The sequence below is a fragment of the Muscardinus avellanarius genome (genome assembly GCF_963383645.1).
Source record: "Muscardinus avellanarius genome assembly, chromosome: 8".
Taxonomy (NCBI): Eukaryota; Metazoa; Chordata; class Mammalia; order Rodentia; family Gliridae; genus Muscardinus; species Muscardinus avellanarius.
The window spans coordinates 37,328,155-37,347,226 of NC_137794.1; the positions used below are offsets into that span (position 1 = coordinate 37,328,155).

The 19,072-nt window shown below is 40.9% G+C and overlaps 1 protein-coding gene across 8 annotated transcripts in view; it reads right to left on the reverse strand.

Moving 5' to 3' along the window:
* MYO6 (myosin VI) overlaps positions 1 to 19,072 on the reverse strand; it is a gene marked incomplete at both ends in the record, with an annotated part of 121,049 nt that overhangs the window by 38,684 nt on the left and 63,293 nt on the right. For all 8 annotated transcript variants that reach the window (XM_080700720.1, XM_080700719.1, XM_080700718.1 and 5 more), the window contains 7 exons: positions 193 to 322; positions 3,307 to 3,384; positions 3,478 to 3,608; positions 10,824 to 10,917; positions 13,386 to 13,424; positions 17,783 to 17,956; positions 18,265 to 18,360. In XM_080700720.1, the coding sequence (XP_080556846.1) occupies positions 193 to 322; positions 3,307 to 3,384; positions 3,478 to 3,608; positions 10,824 to 10,917; positions 13,386 to 13,424; positions 17,783 to 17,956; positions 18,265 to 18,360 (742 nt within the window). The remainder of the gene's footprint in view (positions 1 to 192; positions 323 to 3,306; positions 3,385 to 3,477; positions 3,609 to 10,823; positions 10,918 to 13,385; positions 13,425 to 17,782; positions 17,957 to 18,264; positions 18,361 to 19,072) is intronic.

Here is a 19,072-nt window from a genome sequence, read left to right on the forward strand (position 1 = left end):
TCATTCAAAACTAAGTAAAAACAGAAAGTCTACAAATACTGGCCTATCACATATTACACACAGGAAGAAACTGGGAAACGCGTGAACAAAGTCCCTGTCCTTGCTGCTCAGCATTCATCTCTGAGACAAACCATGACATTCTGCAAGCCATCTCACTTCCCAAAAGATCTTGGTGAGAACGAAAATGCTTACGTTTGATGACTGAGAGCGAACACCACTGAACTTTCTTCCAGCGACTGCAGACTAGCCAATGATTGACTCTTTTAACCAACTCTGCTAAGTGGTCAGGGTCAGACTTCATAATCTGATCAAATTCTGCAAACTAAGAAAATAATTTAAAAGCAGTATTAAATAATAAATGTAACGTGGTGGTAGACACTTGTAATCCCATAGTTGTGAGGCTGAGAAAGAAGGATTGAAGGTTGGAGGACAGCTCAGCAACTTAGTGAGCCCTTTGTAACTTAGTACGATCTGTTTCAAAATAAAAAATAAAATAGGGCTAGGGTGTAGCTCAGAGGTAGAATATCCCTGTGTTCCATCCCCAGTGACAGAAAAAAGAAGACTAATAAATGTATTTAAATACATAGGAGAAAGCTGAGTGTGATGGTGCACGTTTGTAATCCCAGCATTTGGGAGGCTAAGACTGGAGGATTGTGGTTTGCAGACAGCCTCACCTATATAGTGGGGCCCTCCGCAACTTAGTGAGCCCCTGTTTCAAAATAAAGAATAAAAAAATAGGGCAGGGGATGTAGCTTGGAGGTTGAATGTCACTGGGTTCCATCCCCAGACCCACACACAAAATAAGTAAGTAAGTAAATAAATAAATAAATAAACAAACAAACACACACACAGAGAAAACAAAATAGAATTTTATTTGTGTGTGTGTGTGTGTGTGTGTGTGTGTGTGTGTGTGTGTGTTACTACAGATGGAACCCAGGGGCATTATACCTATGAGCTACAACCCCCAGCCCCATTTTTTCTTTATTTTAAAACAGGGTCTCACTGAGTTGCAAAGGACCTAAGTAGTAGCTGATCCACTATCCTCCTGTTTCTGCCTCCCAAATGCTGAGATTACAAGTGCGCACCACCACGCCTGGCTATAAAATAAAATGTGAATTCAAACTTTTTCTAAAAGTAACTGCTTGTCAATTACACCAACATATCTCAGTGAAGCATACAGCAAACTCAAATACCCTTGTCCACATTTGTCAGCCCTTCTCTTTCTTCTTTCCTTAAGAATTGCTTTTTGGGGGTAAGAAAAATTATTTATTGTTGGGTAACAGATTTGATAATATGAGTGGGAAAAAACTCTTAAATGGCTTAATAATAGAAAGTTGACAAGGTTTTGTTGAGAAAAATAGAAAAGAGCAAATATATTTCTGGGCTGGCTCACCTGAATTCTCACATATCCATACATATATCTATAACTATATCTACTACAGATAGATTGTGTGTGTGTGTGTGTGTGTGTGTGTGTGTGTGTGTGTATGTTTTCTCTCCTGGGGATCAAACCCAGAGGCACTATACCACGAAATTACCCAACCAGTCATTTTTATTTTTTATTTTGAAACAAGGACTTGCTAAGTAGCCCAGGCTGACCTCGAATTTGTGATTCTGATGTCTCAATGTTCCAAGTACTAGGATTACAGGCATGTATCACCATGCTTGCTGCATATAAAGCTCTTAGTTAGTGATGGTCAGCTATATAACACCTGGTACCACCAAAACTATTCTATCTCTCTCAACTCCTATCCCCATTTTGAACAAAGATAAGAAACAGCTACTAAGAAAGAAGGAATACAAATAAAACAGCTATTTCATTATTAATGGATAAGACATATTATTCCCACTACTTACCACTGAATTTAAAATGATTTTTCTCCTTTATCAAGAAATCCTACCACAATATTAAGGATGTTACTCATCAATCAATATAATGAAAGCCAATAAAGATATTTGATTCTTTGCCTTAGTCAAAGAATCAACAAATCCTTCATTTTTGCAGTACCAGGGATGGAACCCAGGGGCACTGTACCTCGGAGCTACACCCCCAGTTTTTTTGTTTTGTTTTGTTTGAGGTGCTGGGTATGGAACCCAGGGGCACTCTACCTCCTAGCTATACCCCCAGCCCTATTTTTTATTCTTTATTTTGAAACAGAGTCTTACTTAATTGCAAAGGTCCTTACTAAGTAGCTGAGGCTGTCCATGAACCACAATCCTCTTGTCGCAGCCTCCCAAATACTGGGATTACAAGCGTGCACTAACATGCCTGGCTAGTCTTTTTATTTTTGAAACAGGGTCTCACTGAGTTGCGAAGGGCATCACTAACTTTTTTAGAGGTAAATAAACCAAGTGCTTTCTCTTAATTATTAAATAATTACTCTATCACTAAGACAAAATAAATGTTGAATATATGATAAATATGTATGATTAAAGCTAAGGTAAACATGAACATTTATATTCTATTTCTCTTGTTCTTTCTTTTATAGGAAAATGGGTCCTTTGCAATAAAAATATTTATAGGAGTGTATAGACGCTGGTAATGCATTTACATTTCATCTTGTTCTCAAAAGTGTATCAGATCTATTGTGATTAATTTATCCTCAAGATACATGAGATATTTATTAATGGTTTTGACAAATCTTAGTATTATTGGCTACTTAAATATAACAATCATGTTTAAGATAATGAAGATGTAATTTACTAAATCAATATTTAAGTTAGGAATGGTGAAAATATTACTAACAGATTGAGAACAGCATTTAGATAATTCTGTATTAGATGCATTAACCTATATTCTATAACCTGTGAAAATTTTAAATATAAACTGTTAGCCTTAAAAATCATGCTATATATAAAAGGATCTATACAATAATTCATTCTAGAATTGACAGAGGTCAGCACTAAAACTTTAGTCCAATTTTCTATACTTTATATATCTATGATATTCTAGTAGAACTTGTTCTTATAAGACTCTAAAATACTACAAAATCTCAAATCAGTGAAGAATGAATTAATACATTTTAGAAAGCCCTTAACTTGTCTAAAAAGCTAGTATTTTCTGGTTAACCATTATTTAAGTTAAAAAGTCAATGTTCTGATTCTAATACAGAATAAAATGAAATTTATACACATTGTAAATTTTTCAGCGATAGAAAAATTGTGTGTATGCATACATACACACACATTCCATGCTATAAAAAGCCATAAAATTCAAGACTAGTAAAAATTATTAAATACTTAAAGATATTATTAATCCAAGCTATTCATATTCAGGATGTTAGTTTAAAATAAAAATATACTTACCTTCCCAGGCCTAAAAAATACTTTCGTTAACCCAAACTTGTAGTCAACTTCATTTAAGCCCAAAGCTTTAAAAAGAGCCTGAAAAATAAAAGTTAAAAGTTAAATGCCAACTAGTACTTTATAGGAAAGAATTTATGGCTAAGCATTTTTTCATTTAAACAGTAGTTATACCTTACAAAATAGTCTTGGATCCAATCTTGCAAGTTTATCTGGCATATATTTTTTATACATGTTGTAGAGTTCATGAAATGAAGCTCGTGATGGGAAACCACCCTGCATCAAGTCCAAAACAGACACCATACCTAGATTCATAAACACAAATCATTGGCAATCACTGTAGAGAAATTCAAAATAACTTGTGAATGACCATACAATTTTAAATATTAATCTCTAAAAAGAGATAATTTACAGAAATTATCAGCTATGAAATATTATATAACAAATATACTTCGTGTATATGTGTATGTTGCTAGGGATTGAATCCAGGGCCTAATGTATTACTGAGCTACATCCCTAGCACAAATATACTTCTAGTCAACATCTCAACTTATGCATCATCTAAAACTACTATAGTGTCTACTGGCTGCCAGTAGATGGATAATGCATTTGTGGAGTATTTCCCTCATCATGGAAAATTCTACTGGTCAAGAGTTAACAGAAAATAAGTAGAAACATAGACCTAACCCAAACCCTTAAAAACTAGCAAACATTTTCCAGGTAGAAGAAAATGGGCAGAGGATTTGTGAATGGTCAGACCATTTTAAAGATAAACCGGGGCATCTGCTGTCTCAGAAGCCAAGGAAAGATATGTTAAAGGGATTAGCCAGTCGAATGCTGGGAAGTACACTAAGGAGCGCAAAATGAGCATGTAATTTAGGATCAAAGCAACTGCTGATGACCTGATCAAAATGGAAGCTGGATTCTCTTGGAGCTAAAGAGTGAGTAAAAGGCAGGAAGTGAAAACAGACTATTCCTAGAGAAGAAAGTAATAGCTGGGAAAACATAGTAAGGAAAAAGGGAGTAGCTGGAAGGGAATGTGAGTTGAAGATGAGATCTTAGTACATTTAAATGAAATTAGAAGGACCCACCTCAAAAGGAACAATTCAATACAGATAATTCATAAGAAGGTGGGAAGGAATAGATTTCAAGGCATTCCAAGCCTCAATTAGGAAGAGAGGCAATTCCTGCTTTCTGAACAGTAAGGAAGGACATGCCGGTAGGTAGACGTGTTAGGGTGCAGAAAGGTGAAGCTCTAATGTTTTTAGTAAAGAGGTGAGGCCATCTCCTGCCAGAGGCTTAGAGATTTAAGAGCAAGGTGGGTCTTACTACTCTCCCTGGAGAAACAGAAGATGCTCACAACAGAAATTTGACAGGACAGTTTTGACCATGAATTTCAATAGTCCCAATCTGTCTTGCCTACCAAACCCATGCAGACAAGGAGAAAGGGCAAAACGTGATTCAACAGCTGATGAAGTTTTATCAGAAGGGTTGCTGTAAATGGAGATTTGGAGAGCCCGAGGCTTGTGTAACTGGGGGAAGGCTCTTTAAATAAAATATATAAAATTATAAAACACACACACCTTGGGCAGGGGAAAACTGAGGCCAGCGTGGAGAGGCCACCCGCCAAGGTCACCGGGTGCGAGGTGGCGGGATCAGGCACCCAGCCCTCCAGGGGCCGGGGTTGGGGCGTGCACTCGGCGGCTGCAGGCGACCAACCAGCATCAAGGGTGAGGCCCCCAACAGTGACACCAACACATTGTGGGACAGCCCCCCAGCAGAGGGTTCCAGCCTGAGCCCGGACCACTTAAGAGCAGCTGGCAGTGGCTGCCCATGGGCTGAACGCGGGCCTGGGCAGCGGCATACAAGCAGATCCAAACTCCAGCAGTCCACCTCCATCCTCTGCAAGCAGGCAAAGAGGAGGCCATCAAGTGCACAAGCAGGTGGAGATGCTAGAGTGCAAGTATGGGGGGCGCCTCCTGGCCTACCATGCAGCCCGCGCGATTCAGACTGTGTTCCGCCAGTACCATATGAACAAGAACTTCGAGCGGCTACTTAGTTCTGTGCCCGAGTACAGCATGCCGCAGTGCATCGTGCTCCAACATGAGGATGCAGTTTTCCCTCAAGGGTTCTTTGTGTGTGTGTGTGTGTGTGTGTGTGTGTGTGTGTGTGGTCCTGGGGGTGGAACCCAGGGGCTTTTCTACCTCCGGGCTATACTCCCAGACCTGTTGTATAATGTATTTGGAAACAGGGTCTCACTAAATTGCTGAGAGCCTCACTAAGTAGCTGAGGCTGGCTTTGAACCTGCGTGATCCTCCTGTCTCAGCCTCCCAAGCACAGGGATTACAAGCGTGCGCCACCAAGCCCGGTTCCTTCGAGGCTTCTGAGAAGGTGCACACTCCTACTGCCAACAATGACACGCAGCCCTTGATACCCGCGGGCGACTTCACCACCACTATCACGGGGCTGGAGGCCACCCTCTCACAAGCTGGGCAAGATGACCACCTCCTACATCCAGGATGCAGACGTCGCCCTGTACAGCCACAAACAGGAGCTGTCGCCGCCCTGCTGCTCTAGTATCCTGGGGACTGCCAGCCAGCACCCAGTGGGACCTGCAGCTCCGGCCAGCAGTGTGGTCCAGGCCCACAAGGCCGACAAGAGGACACAGACACCAGCTGTGGCAGCAGCCCTCGCTGAAACGGCTCAAGCTGGCTGCGCATGGCCCACCTGCCCCTCTCACCATCCAGCTGCCCAGGGACAGCTGTGCCGACCTCAGCTGAAGACAGAGCTCCTGTGAGCACAGCATCAGGGGCAGCCGGGCAGCCCCGGGCATGGTCCCCCCAAGGGCCACCTGCACAACGAGCCCCTGGAGAGCCACCTGGCCAAAGGCTGGCCAACCAACAGAGCAAGACAAGGACAGCGACAACAGCACGTCCAACTCCGATGACACCATCAGCTGAGTCCTCCTTCCACAAAAGCCTGCGGGAGCAGACGTCAGCAAGGAGACCACCGCAGGGGGACCCGCAATAGCTGTGCCCCCCAGCCTTCAGCAAGCCGCACCACCGCATCGCCTCAATCTCTTCAAGGAGAAGCCTGAGGAGTGGCGCAGTACCTGATCCAGCGTGGTTTCAGGTCCTGCTGTAAGGCAAAGGTCTCGGCCACCAGATGATCCAAAAGTTCCTGGGGAACCGGCAGAATCAGGTCAGCCACGACCTGCTCCACTACGCGGTGGACGAGGTGGACTTCTCAGCTGTGGAGCTGGAAGAGGCGCTCCAGAAAGTCCAGGCACACATCCGCTTCCAGGGGATACCCATAAGGTGACGCGGCTCATGGACGCTTTTGGCCAGAGGTAACTGGATCTGCAACCCCGGGGGCAGTAGTCAGTTCTGGAACCCCGACATGGTTGTTGCCATCATCCTGCTCCGCACGAACATGCACAGCCCCAGAGTGAAGCCGTGAGGAAGATTAAGCTGGAGGACTTCATCAGGAGCCTCCGGGGCATGGATGATGGCGTGGATGATGGCGAGGACACTCCCAGGGAGATCCAGATTGCAATCTACAAGGAGATCTGGAAGCGGGAGCTTAAGACCATCAAGGACCACCACGTGTTGCAGGTGCAGAGGGTGGAAAAGCTCGTTGTGCTGAAGAAGCCAACTGGATCCCTGCATCACTGACTTGGTACTGTGTTCAGTCCTTGCCCCATCGGTGGCTGGTCTGCTACTGCCTCCTTTTCAAGGTCTCAGACCCCAATTAGCCCCAGAAACTCAGACTGCACCAGTGAGAAGTCTTCCTGTTTAACCACCCACCTGTTAGTCATCAAGATCTTTCAGAAGAAAAATAATTCAGTGACGTACAGCCTCTGCCAGTCCTTCTCCTTGTACGCATTCAGGTCCTGCTCTTTTTTTTTTTTTTTTGGTGGTGGTGGTACTGGGGTTCCTGGAAGCCCTTCTACCTCCGGGCTACACTCCCAGACCTATTTTTACATTTTTTTTTATTTGGAAACAGGGTCTCCTAAGCCAGTGCGCGGCTGGCTTCGAACCTACGCAATCCTCCTGTCTCTGCCTCCCAAGCGCGGGGATTACAAGTGTGCGCCACTATGCCCAGCCAGGTCCTGCTCTTTGAAAACCAGTATTACCCCAAAGGCATCGGGCTGACGTCCTCTGTACCCAGGGCAGACGTAAGGTGTTGATCAACTTCAATGCCCCCCACCCTCAGGTCGGGAAGAAATTCACAGATGACCTGCAGGACTCTGTGGCGGAAGTGCAGGACTCTGTGGCGGAAGTGCAGGAGATGGAGAAACATCAGATAGAATCTGGGCTGGAGAAGCAGAAGGGTGTTGTGTGACCCAGCATGTTGCAATGTTCCAGCCTCAAGGAGGAATCGGTAACAGGACACTGACTGGACCTGCTTGGACAACAGCTATGCCACACGAGGGCCTTAAGTGCAGCGCTCTCAGCAGCTCCCCGTGTGACAGCTTGGAAGCCAGGGTCCATCATTAACAGCCCTCATATGCACCGGAGAGCTACATCAACCCCACACCAGGCCAGACCCAACTCATTCAACTTCCTGGGCTCCTTATTTGGGAGTAGCAGAGGGAAGCCCCAGCCCCAGGCCCCACCCATTCAACACCCAGGGCGGGGTGTACAGCTACCATGCCCCCTATGGCCACCTGCTGCAGAACCCACCCTCTACCCCCACCCAACGGCGCAGCACATTACACACACTCACCCGCCCTATGGGGCGCATGGCCACAGCCACCCCGTGCACTGGGCGCATGCTATGCTCCATGGCCAGCCCTGGCACCCCCGCTGCCGCCCCACGCTGATGGCAAGACCAAAACAGCGGCATCAGCACAGTTTTGTAGTCAGCCCCGGCCTCCCCAAAAATATCGTGCAGGCACACACACAGGGTCGCACCCAGGGACAGCCAGCCGCAGAGCCAACCCAGGGCCCTTCCTTTTCATCTGTCCCTGCTCTGCCGGGATCTGACCTAGCCCGGGGAACCCTGGCTCCCTCTAGCCTTGCCTGAGTGGAGAGGCCTGGGCACCATCTCCCTGAGCACGCAGGCCACTGGCCACGTAGACGGGGCACTGCAGCCCCACCCTAGTCCCGAAGTGCCCGCATTTTATATGCATCCAAAACCCTAACCTACACACACACATATATAGGTACACATACACACATACTGTATAGGTTGCATTTGTGTGTGAGAAAGACAAGAATGTCAGTCCAACAAAATTAGCAATAGAGACCAAGAACCTCCACCTCCATACTAGGAAGCAGTCCTTAGAAGCATGTGTGGGAAAGTAGACCCAAACCTCCAACTAGGAACCAACCCAGATCATTCCATATTTTCAGACAGAGAAGTCCCCTAGGACTGGCTCAACCTTATGCTACCACTAACCCACTTACCGTGCCAAGTATGAATAGCATCTAACCACCTTAAAAATCTCATCACGCTTTGTACAGATCCTTATGTTATTATTAACAGAAGACTAGCCTAAGTAACCAGCATTATAACTGCCCTGTTATTTCAGGTAAGCAACCTAGCTAAAACTCAGTCAATTCCAGATATCCACCTGAAACAATTGTCTGAGAGCTGGTTGCCTTAAGATACTTTCTTCTCCATAACTGTAACCCATCCTGCTCCCCCCATATTTCTTTCATATGCATATGGTTAAGGACACACTCATTCCCAGGACTCTGCCTGGCACAAGAATCCATATCCTACCCAAAACCCAGCTACTCTCATTCTCTCCTGCCGACCCATAACACCTCTCGATGTTATGTCATAACGCCCCAGGCCCACATCTAGCCAGTTGCTCCTGCTCTAGGACATGCTATGGCTTCCCAAGGGTTTGTGTGCGCTCAGTAGCCGGGGGCCCAGTGTGTGTCTCCAGTGTTGTGTTCTGAGTGGTAGCAGCGACTGCTATATTTCCATGTAGCCATGTGCTCACCAAAACCACCCCTCCCCTGGCATCACAGCCATCCATGTGAACCCCAGGCCAAGAATCGATGGTCCACCAAGCTGCCGGGCATCACACGGCTCAGCTTGTGCTCTTGTTTCTGTGTTGTGACACCATGTGCTCCCCCACGGAGCCAGACAATGCCCGCACCCACCCACCCCCACCCCTCACCCCTCACCCCGTTGGTCTGTGCCTGAGTCATCCACCGGGTCATCCTGTGCAGTTTCTGGCTTTTGAGCTACTGTAGCCCCCAGCGCTGTGCTCCTTAGCTGTGTGAGGACTGCCCTGCGGCTCTGTCCAGCAGGGGCCGCTACAGAAAGGCAAAGCCCAGCGGCCAGAGGACAGCATGTGGATGGCAGCAAGAGCCCAGGCTGGCAGGCTGGGGGGCCCACCCACTCCCCTGTCCTGTCATCCCTCCCCACCCCCTGTCACATTATCCAGGTTACTGCACTAGCAGATCCATGCCAATGAGTGCTTTGTCATCTCGACAGAGCAAATCCAGCAACCTAGAATTAGAGCCTTTGGAAGTTAGCGCCCACACCCCATGCAAGCCCACGGCGCATCTCTTTCTCTGCCCTCTGCTCAGAAAGAGAACTGACAAGCCTGAGTGCAGCCTGGCTGGCAGGAGCTGCCTGGGCTCGCAGTCTCAAAACCCTTTGCTTTCCATGTCAGGGGCTCATCCCTCGGTTCCAGGATGGTTCTCTGACCGGGAAAAGTGGGACTGTAAGTGCGCGTCACTGCCGCAGTGCGCAAGGCTCCACTCTCTGTATTGTCATCTGCAAACTAGACCAGTGTTGCTGCTGATGAATAGTTTGAAGTGGTAACATATTAAAAATAAAAAATAACACAAAACTTGGTGCAAGATTTTAAAAAGAGCTTATTTAAATGAAGCTTAGGTGATTTATTTCACTGTTAAATCTACCTCCAAGAGGAGCAAAATAAAAAGATGGAGAAACAAGAGTTTGAGAAAGTGTTAGTGGCCTGAGCTGGACCAAGAAGTAATAAGAAAAGGAAGCCGATGCTCTAGGAAAAAGTAGGAGCAGCAGGGATGGAGAATGGGCATGAAGTAAAGGAAAACTGGAGCTTGGTGCCTGAGGCTTCTGTAACTGTGCAAGGTCAGACATGCAGGGGTGGGAAGTAATAGATTAATCAAACGCATAAAAGTGCCCAGAAGCCACGGGCTCCACCCGACTTTTATTTTACCCCATGTGGTAGAGGGAGACGAAGGACAAAACCGCCTCCTAACCCAACTGTGTGGAATGAGACAGGAAGTGCCACTGGACGGAGAGGACCGCAGGAGGACACCCACTCGAAGGAGATGGAGATGTGCTTTAAAGCGTTTTTACAAATTTTACTACAGTGATGTAAAATACTTTAATTTCATAATAAACTACACCCCAGTTTTGCTCAAGTAATTTGCCATCCATGCTTTCCTTAAAGGAAACAGAAAAATCTTATTGTACTTAAAAATGATCAAGATAACAGTAAATTACTTGAAAACACTGAGCTCTGACTACTGACACTCAGTGTCACAGATCACAATATACGTAAATACCTGAACACTGAAGTTGAGACAGAATTTGAGCGCCTTCAAAGTGGTGGCTTGTCATCTTTAAGTTAGGTTTGATGCAACGAATAAAGCTTGCTCCCTAGAAGAATAAAGCCACTTTTTCAGATAATACATACAGTATCCTTATTTTACTAGTTCTATGAATACCAGCAACTTTCAGAGCATATTAAAATTTACATATGCAACTTTACAATAACTAGTAAATAACAAATATTAGCATACTTTTATAATATGAAGTCTGAAATAAATTTCTGCATTATAAATTAGCAATATTAGAAAATATTACATTTTAGATTCAAATGACAAAAATTATAAGAAAAGTCACTGTAAAGCATTTATCATATTTAAATAATACATTTTGCAGGCTGATACACATGTTGTTTTATTTTATATTCATATAAAAGTATTTACATTCTATATTGCTGTGATAACAAAATTACCCTATGACAGTAATAAATAAAACTATGAGCTTTAAAATTCAGGCCAAGTTAAACACATACACAAATCAACCAATCTTGTAATGCTATTCACAAATATACTGCAGGTCCCTAAGCTGCACTCTTGCACGTTTTTAAAGTTTTGTTAGTTAAATCCTATTTCTAAAAGCTTAAAGGCATTCATTTGGTTATCAGATTATGCTGAATGAGGCAGAAAGAATACTATGTATACACCAAAACTATTATATACTGAAGTTAATATGCTAGAAATCCAAATAGCCACGTCTCTTCAATGTAGTCATCCTGTAAAAAAAGTTATTTCAACAATGATGTTCATTGCAAATACTTTTAGAACATGTTTCTATAAATCATAAAAGTGATCTTATCATCTTACAATAGTACCTATTGGGGAATTAAAAATAAAATACCATCATCAGGCTTAATTTTTAAAAATGCTAGGCTCTTAAGAGGTAAATACGCAGCCAATGAGGATATTCAAAAGATTTCCTTGCCAGGAATACCAGTAGTTGGGAGGCTGAGACAGGACGATTGCAGGTTTTTGAGATCAGCCTCACCAACTTAGCAAGACACTCAGCAACCGAGTGAGACCTTGTTGCAAAAGATAAAAAGTTAAAAAGGGCTGAGGGTGTGGCTCAGACCCCCTGGGCTCAATCCCCAGTACCACAGTGAAGAAGAAAAAATTATAGGCTCCAAAAGCCTAACAATAAGTTGAGCAAAAATAAACAGCAATGATAGAATAAATATTTCAGTAAGTTAAGCAACAACAACACTGACAGAATAAATATTTAGCCTTCCAAAATCACTAGTATTTGAAAAGGAAGATTACTCAGTTCTGTGAACTTGAGTAAAAAAAAAAATGAGTAAAAAAAAATGCTTCATTTATATAACCCATATATTAAATTTCTTTCTATAGTAGGTTTCTGGGGTGTTTTGTTTTTGTTTTGTGTGTATGGTTCTGGGGACGGAACAACCCAAGGGCATTCTAACTCCAAGCTACACTCCCAGCCCTATATTTTATTCTTTACTTTGCAAAGGGCCTCACTAAATAGCTGAGGTTGTCCATAAACCTCGCTCCTCCTATCTCAGCCTCCCAAATGCTAGGATTATAAGCATGCACCACCAAGCCCAGCTAGATTTCTGTTTTACATTTAGGGGGGGAAAAAACAAACTAGGATGAATCGCTAAAATATATAGTTAAAAAAAAAAAAAAAAAAAGCTCCTGCAAGGCAAATCTGTAATTCCAGGTCATCCCAGCAACTTGGGAGGCTGAGGCAGAAGGATCGCAAGTTGGAGGCCAGTCTGGGGAACTTGGTTGAGACCTTCTCAAAATAAAATTTTTAGCCGGGCATGGTGGCGCATGCTTGTAATCCCCGCACTTGGGAGGCGGAAACAGGAGGATCACACAGGTTCAAAGCCAGACGCGCTGGCTTAAGAGACTCTGTTTCCAAATTTAAAAAATATAAAAATAGGTCTGGGAGTGTAGCCCGGAGGTAGAAGGCTTTCCAGGAACCCCAGTACCACCAAAAATAAATAAATAAATAAATAAATAAATAAATAAATAAATAAATAAATAAATAAATTGAAATTTTTATTTATTTTTATTTTATTATGAGAGAGAGAGAGAGAGAGAGAGAGAGAGAGAGAGAGAGAGAGAGAGAAGAGCATACCTCCTAATAAATTCTGCCTTTATAAAGGGATCTAAAAATAATATTTTCTCCACACTGACACTGCCCTATCTGGAGAACATTATTACAAGAGTAATAAAGTGAAATTAAATTACATGCCTTATCTTTAATCCTAAAAAAAAAACCCTTCTCCTTCCCATAATTACTGATTATTTCCACCTTTGTAAAAACACAGGCCAAATCTTAATTTAATAATATCCAAAGAGTTGTATATATTTGTAAAATAATTTGACTTCACATACAAATTTAACCTGTTTTCAGAACAACCTAACCAATTTCTAACCATCTTAAAAATTAACTTTTAATGAATGCAATTTGGTGTAAATATATTTCTAATTATTCCAGGGTTACTGTTATAATAGGGTGACTATTAAAAATCCTATTTTCTTTTTAAGTGTACTCACAGTACTTCGAAGTTTATCCAGAAGCAAATTTAACTGTGTCTGTAAAAGAAAGAAAATTAGTTTATTCCCAAAATGCAAAGCATAGAGCTACATGAATATTAATTCTCCAAAATTAGAGAAAAATAACATGCGATAACACCCACATATGACACATTAACAACCTGCTGGTGTACAAACTCAGCAGGTAGCATCATGCAAAATGGCTAATGAAAATGCCAAGGACAATAAATTTATTTACACAAAACTTGTAAAATTAAGACAAAAAATTACTAAGACTTAAAAATACAAAAAATTGCAGGTAGGAAGAAATGAGGGCAAAGAATACAGGCAGCAAAGGAAATAAATGAAAATACTGAAGATGCATTCAATATGAAATCAATAATGTATCTGGATATGTGCAAACTAGATGTAGTTTGTGTCACAAGCTATCAAGAATAAAAACGTGTTTAAAATGTATATTTTTGGCATATATCAGGACTGTTTTATGTAACACTCAGCAAAAACAAAATTGTCAGGTATAAAAAGTTCTCTTTACTAATTTAAAACATATTTTCATTGTTTTTTTTAAACTTGGGCAATTTTCTAAAAAAAAATGAATACAAGTTATTTTGCTTTCCTGTTTTATAATAGTAATAATACTCTACCCTGATTTAGTACATTAAAATAATTTGCTTTACTACTTTCAAAGTAGATTGTGTAAAATTCTTTACCTGGATTTTATGTTGAAATGCTTACTGTACTACTTAGAAAAGACAAAGATGCTAATTCCTAACATATTATATTGATCATAGCTGTAATTAAAAATAACAGGTGCACTTTACTAAATGCTTTCCTAGGAGTAAGGCACTGCTCAAAGCTTTTCGTGAACACTGTTATATCTAATCCAATTAAGGATAAAGCACAACAAAACCAATTAAGAACACATTATTAGCCTCAGTTCACAAAGAGAGGGTTGAGGTCCAAGAAGATCAATAACGTGCCCAAATTATGAAGCCAGCTATGGGGAAGCCATGACTCCAACACAGGCCTAATCTCTAATTTCACTATCCTATCTGGGGTGCTACAGCATACCTTAGGGATCAGAGGCTTAAGTTATTAAAAAATGAGATGAATGTATGAATGACCAAAGAAATAGTCATGTACCACTTATCTGGTTGACAGAGTTGTGACAACTTTAATCAATCTGGACCCCACATGACTGAAAAGCAAGTGTAAAAGTGATTAATTTGAGCCAGGTGTGGTGGCGCACGCTTGTAATCCCAGCGCTTGGAAGGCTGAGACAGGAGATCACCCAGGTTTGAAGCCAGCCTTAGCTACTTAGTGAGGCTCTCAGCAGCTTGGTGAGACCCTGTTTCCAAATAAAATATAAGTCTAGGAGTAGCCCGGGGGTAGAAAGCCCCTGGGTTCCCTCCCCAGTAACACACACACACACACACACACACACACACACACACACACACACACACACACACACAGTGATTAATTTGGAAAGAAAACAATTGTCACAAAGTCCATGCTCCTTCATCAATAGATTAAGCATGGTGTTCTGCCCAGAGAGATAAAAATCAGAAGAGTAAAAGCAACAAAAATAAACTAGTAACAAATGAAAAACGAGAGAAAAGAGTCAATTATCAAGTCAAGGATCATAAGGCATAAGGTAAACAGCCTTAACAAGTTCTGTTTCATTGTATTTTATTTTTATTTTAAAACAAATATTCATGTTAATAATAGAATAATAATTTGGTCAAAAAGAATTACCTTTTCTAAAACACTAAGAGTAAAAACATCAGGTTTCAATAACATAAAAATGTTACTTTTCAAAGGAAAACGTTTAACTCTTGGAATATTGGACAACTAGTATTACTATAAAAGATAACCTGTTTGGGGTTTTTGCCTCACATCTTCCATTTTAACTTAATGAGCTACTCAACTGTATAAGAATAACTATTAAGATTTCATGTCAAAGTATCTCAGAGAAAAATATGAAATATTTGACTGTTAATATCACTCAATTATAATTTTCAGCAGTTAATACAAAAAATACTTTTCTGTGTTTGTATGATACTGGAGATTTGACCCAGGAGCATTCTACCAAGAGCCTCATCCTTAGCCCTATTTTATTTTTTATTTTGACATAGGGTCTAAATTAGAGCGCACTAGCCCCAAACCTGCAACCCTCCTATCTCAGCCTCCCAAGTACTGGCATTATAGGTGTGTTCCACAATACCTGTTACAAATTATTATGTATATGCAATTATAAGGCATTTCAAGACTCAATATAAAAACACTACTTAAACCTAAGAGAAATTTTAGAGCCGGGCATGGTGGCGCACGCTTGTAATCCCAGCATCTGGGAGGCTAAGACAGGAGGATCCGGGCTCGCAACCAGCCTCCACTATTTAGAGAGGCCCTCCGCAACTTAGTGAGACCCTGTTTCAAAATAAAAAATAAAAAATAGGGCTGGGGTGTAGCTCGGAGGTAGAATGTCCCTGGGTTCCATCCTCAGTACCGCAAAAATAAATAAATAAATAAAAATAATAAACCTAAGAGGAATTTTAATATTTTTGTTTTTATAGAACCCAGGGCATCCTACCTCCGATCTATACCCTCAGCCCTATTTTCTATTCTTTATTTTCAAACAGTGTCTCACTGAATTGCAAAGGGTCTCACTAACTAGCTGAGGCTATCCATGAACTGTGATCCTCCTGTCTCAGCCTCCCAACAAATGTACTATTTTTAAGCCAACCTGCTGTCAAATGTCTAATCTGAAATAAGAAAAATATTCAAGAGAAAAATGATATTTATTGAATGAAGCAGAAACTCATAATAAATATAATAAATTCAAAGGTTTTTATTTGTTTACCTAAAAATTTACCATAAGCTTTATCCTATATTTATATTTAAGCTTTAAAAACAGCTTTAGTTTTTAGAAATATGACTATCAGATTTTTGGTGGTGGTACTAGGGGTTTAACCAGGGGTATTTTACCTCTGAGCTACACCCCCAACCCTATTTTATTTTTTATTTTGCAACAGGTATCACTAAGTTGCAGAGAGCCTCACTAAGTTGCTACTGAGGCTGGCCAAGAATCTGTGATCCTCCTGTCTCAGCCTCCAAAGTGTTGGGATGACAGGCGTGTGCCACTACTCCTGGCTTCAAGTTAATTATTTAGAGCCCATTTCAATCCAAAAGGAATTTGAGGAGGTTTATTTTTTATTTATTTTGTGTGTGTGTGTGTGTGTGGTACTGGGGGTGGAACCCAGGGGCTTTCTAACTCTGGGCTACACTCCCAGACCTATTTTTATATTTTATTTGGAAACAGGGTCTCACTTAGTAGCTGAGGCTGGCTTCGAACCTACACAATCCTCCTGTCTCAGCCTCCCAAATACTGGGATTACAAGCATGCAACACCACACCCAGCTAATTTGATGAGGTTTATACTACCAATATCATAGTATTCTGATATTTAAATATTATTTCAAATTATATAATTTTAAATATTTATATATTTCAAAAGGCAAATATGTAGTTTCATTGTAAATGTCATAGAAACCATTTGTGAAATGTATGAAAAGAAATCAATTCATTTTTGTTCTATACACTATAGTTCTTTGTTCAGTAAGCTTATAAAAGCTTTTAAATCATTTTTCTGCACTAAATACTCAATAATAACCAGTCAATAGTGCTCCATTTCTAAAACATCTTTGTGATAATTCCTTATCAGATTTCAAAAAATGAACTGATCCAAAATTAATAAAACAAATTAAAGAAGCAATTTAAAGAGTTTGCCAAACTGAGCATTTACCTTTTATAGAAGTTATCAAATGCTTTAATCAAATTTTAGTAAAATATGCATGCCCATAATGCCACTGTGAGAGAAAACATGTTAAAATGAATTACAAATTTAATCAGTAACTTGAAACGGGCTCTTTTTAACATGGCAGCCACTCTAGAAGTAAGAGTCCATGAAGGAGGTCATTACCTGAAGCCCCTGGCTGTGCCTGCTTTTCCTCTCTCAACTCAACTAGTTCTCTCTAGCCATTCCGAGCTGGACTACTCCAGCTAAAACAAAACTGAATGAAGAAGGAAACAGAAAACACATGGGAAAGAGAAGGTTTGAAGGTCAACCAGAAAGTATGCAGAAGCTAGAACATTAGGAGAAGCACTGAGATATGTTATGTATCAAAAAAGAGCACATTTAGAAAATTACAATCATTTCCATATATTCAATTACTAGGGCTATGTTATATTTTACACACAAGTATCCATAAAGCACAGTCTTTGCTTGAAGCTCATTTGCAGGATTTATGAGTTACCTAGATTATCCATTGCAGGATACGAAACAATGTATTTAAAATATAATAAAAATTTGGAAATAATTTAATTAATACAAATACCTTAAACTTGTTTCCCACACTGATGAAGCTAAGTTTTCCTGCTTTTTGTTTTGTATCTTTGTTGTTATTTGTGGATGATTCAAATAATTCCCGTATAAATTTATCCCTGGATTCACATATTAAGGATTCGAGAGACATATGTAAAGCATCATTATTTTTTTCCACAAACTGAGTCTGAAAAATAAATTAAAAAAAAAAATAAATCAATCAAATGAAATGTTTTAGTCCATCTTATGACAAGCCTTTTTTTAACTTAGCTCTGTACAATAGAACTATCCATGAAAATAAAGATGTTCTTTATCTCTAATGTCCAATATAGTTGCCACTAGTAACTGTGGACATTTAGCAGTTGCAGTATGGATAGTGTACTGAGGAATCGAATTTGTAACTATTCAATTTAAATTTTAAAAGCCACCTAGACACTATCTTATTAAATATTAACACTTCAACAAGTGGTTTCGCCTTACAAATGTCATACTCACAGTTTCATAGCACACTGCCCCTGCAAAATGCCTGATAATGAAGCCTTCATCATCTCTCAGGTTCCTATGAACTGCCAGTTTGGATTTCCTGGGAATCTGAAAAACAGCAGATACGTAAGTTATTAAATTACCAAAATTATGTTACATAATTTTCCTTTAAACAATGAGATACAAAATACTTAGTTATAAGGGGAATTTTCATACTTTTCATAATTATACTTTTTTGTTTTTGTTTTATTTTCTTTGGAAACAGGGTTTAAGTTGTTGAGAACCTCACTAAGTAGCTGAGGCTGGCTTCGAACCTGTGTTATCCTCCTGTCTCAGCCTCCCAAGCGCGGGGATTACAAGCGTGCACCAACAACACACCAGCTAGTCTTTTTAATTTTTTTTTTAATTTTAATTTTTGGTTGTACTGGGTTTGGAACTCAGGGGCTTTTCTGCCTCCGGGCTATACTCCCAGACCTATTTTATATTTTATTTGGAAACAGGGTCTCACTAAGTTGCTGAGAGCCTCACTAAGTAGCTGAGGCTAGCTTCGAACCCTGTCTCAGCCTCCCAAGCACTGGGATTACAAATGTGCGCCACCGTGCCCAGCTTATACTGTGTTTTTTTTTTTTAACATCTAGCATGTCTTAAAGTACTAGTGAAATGTAAAAAATATTTAACTATAATGTGTAAGGGAAAAACGTAAGTGTAAGACAAAACCAACCAATCAGCCAACAAACAAAAACCCACACCAACAATAACACAGTTGAATCATTTAAACATGCACAACATAGCTGACATTTTATAAAGTCAACTGCCTACT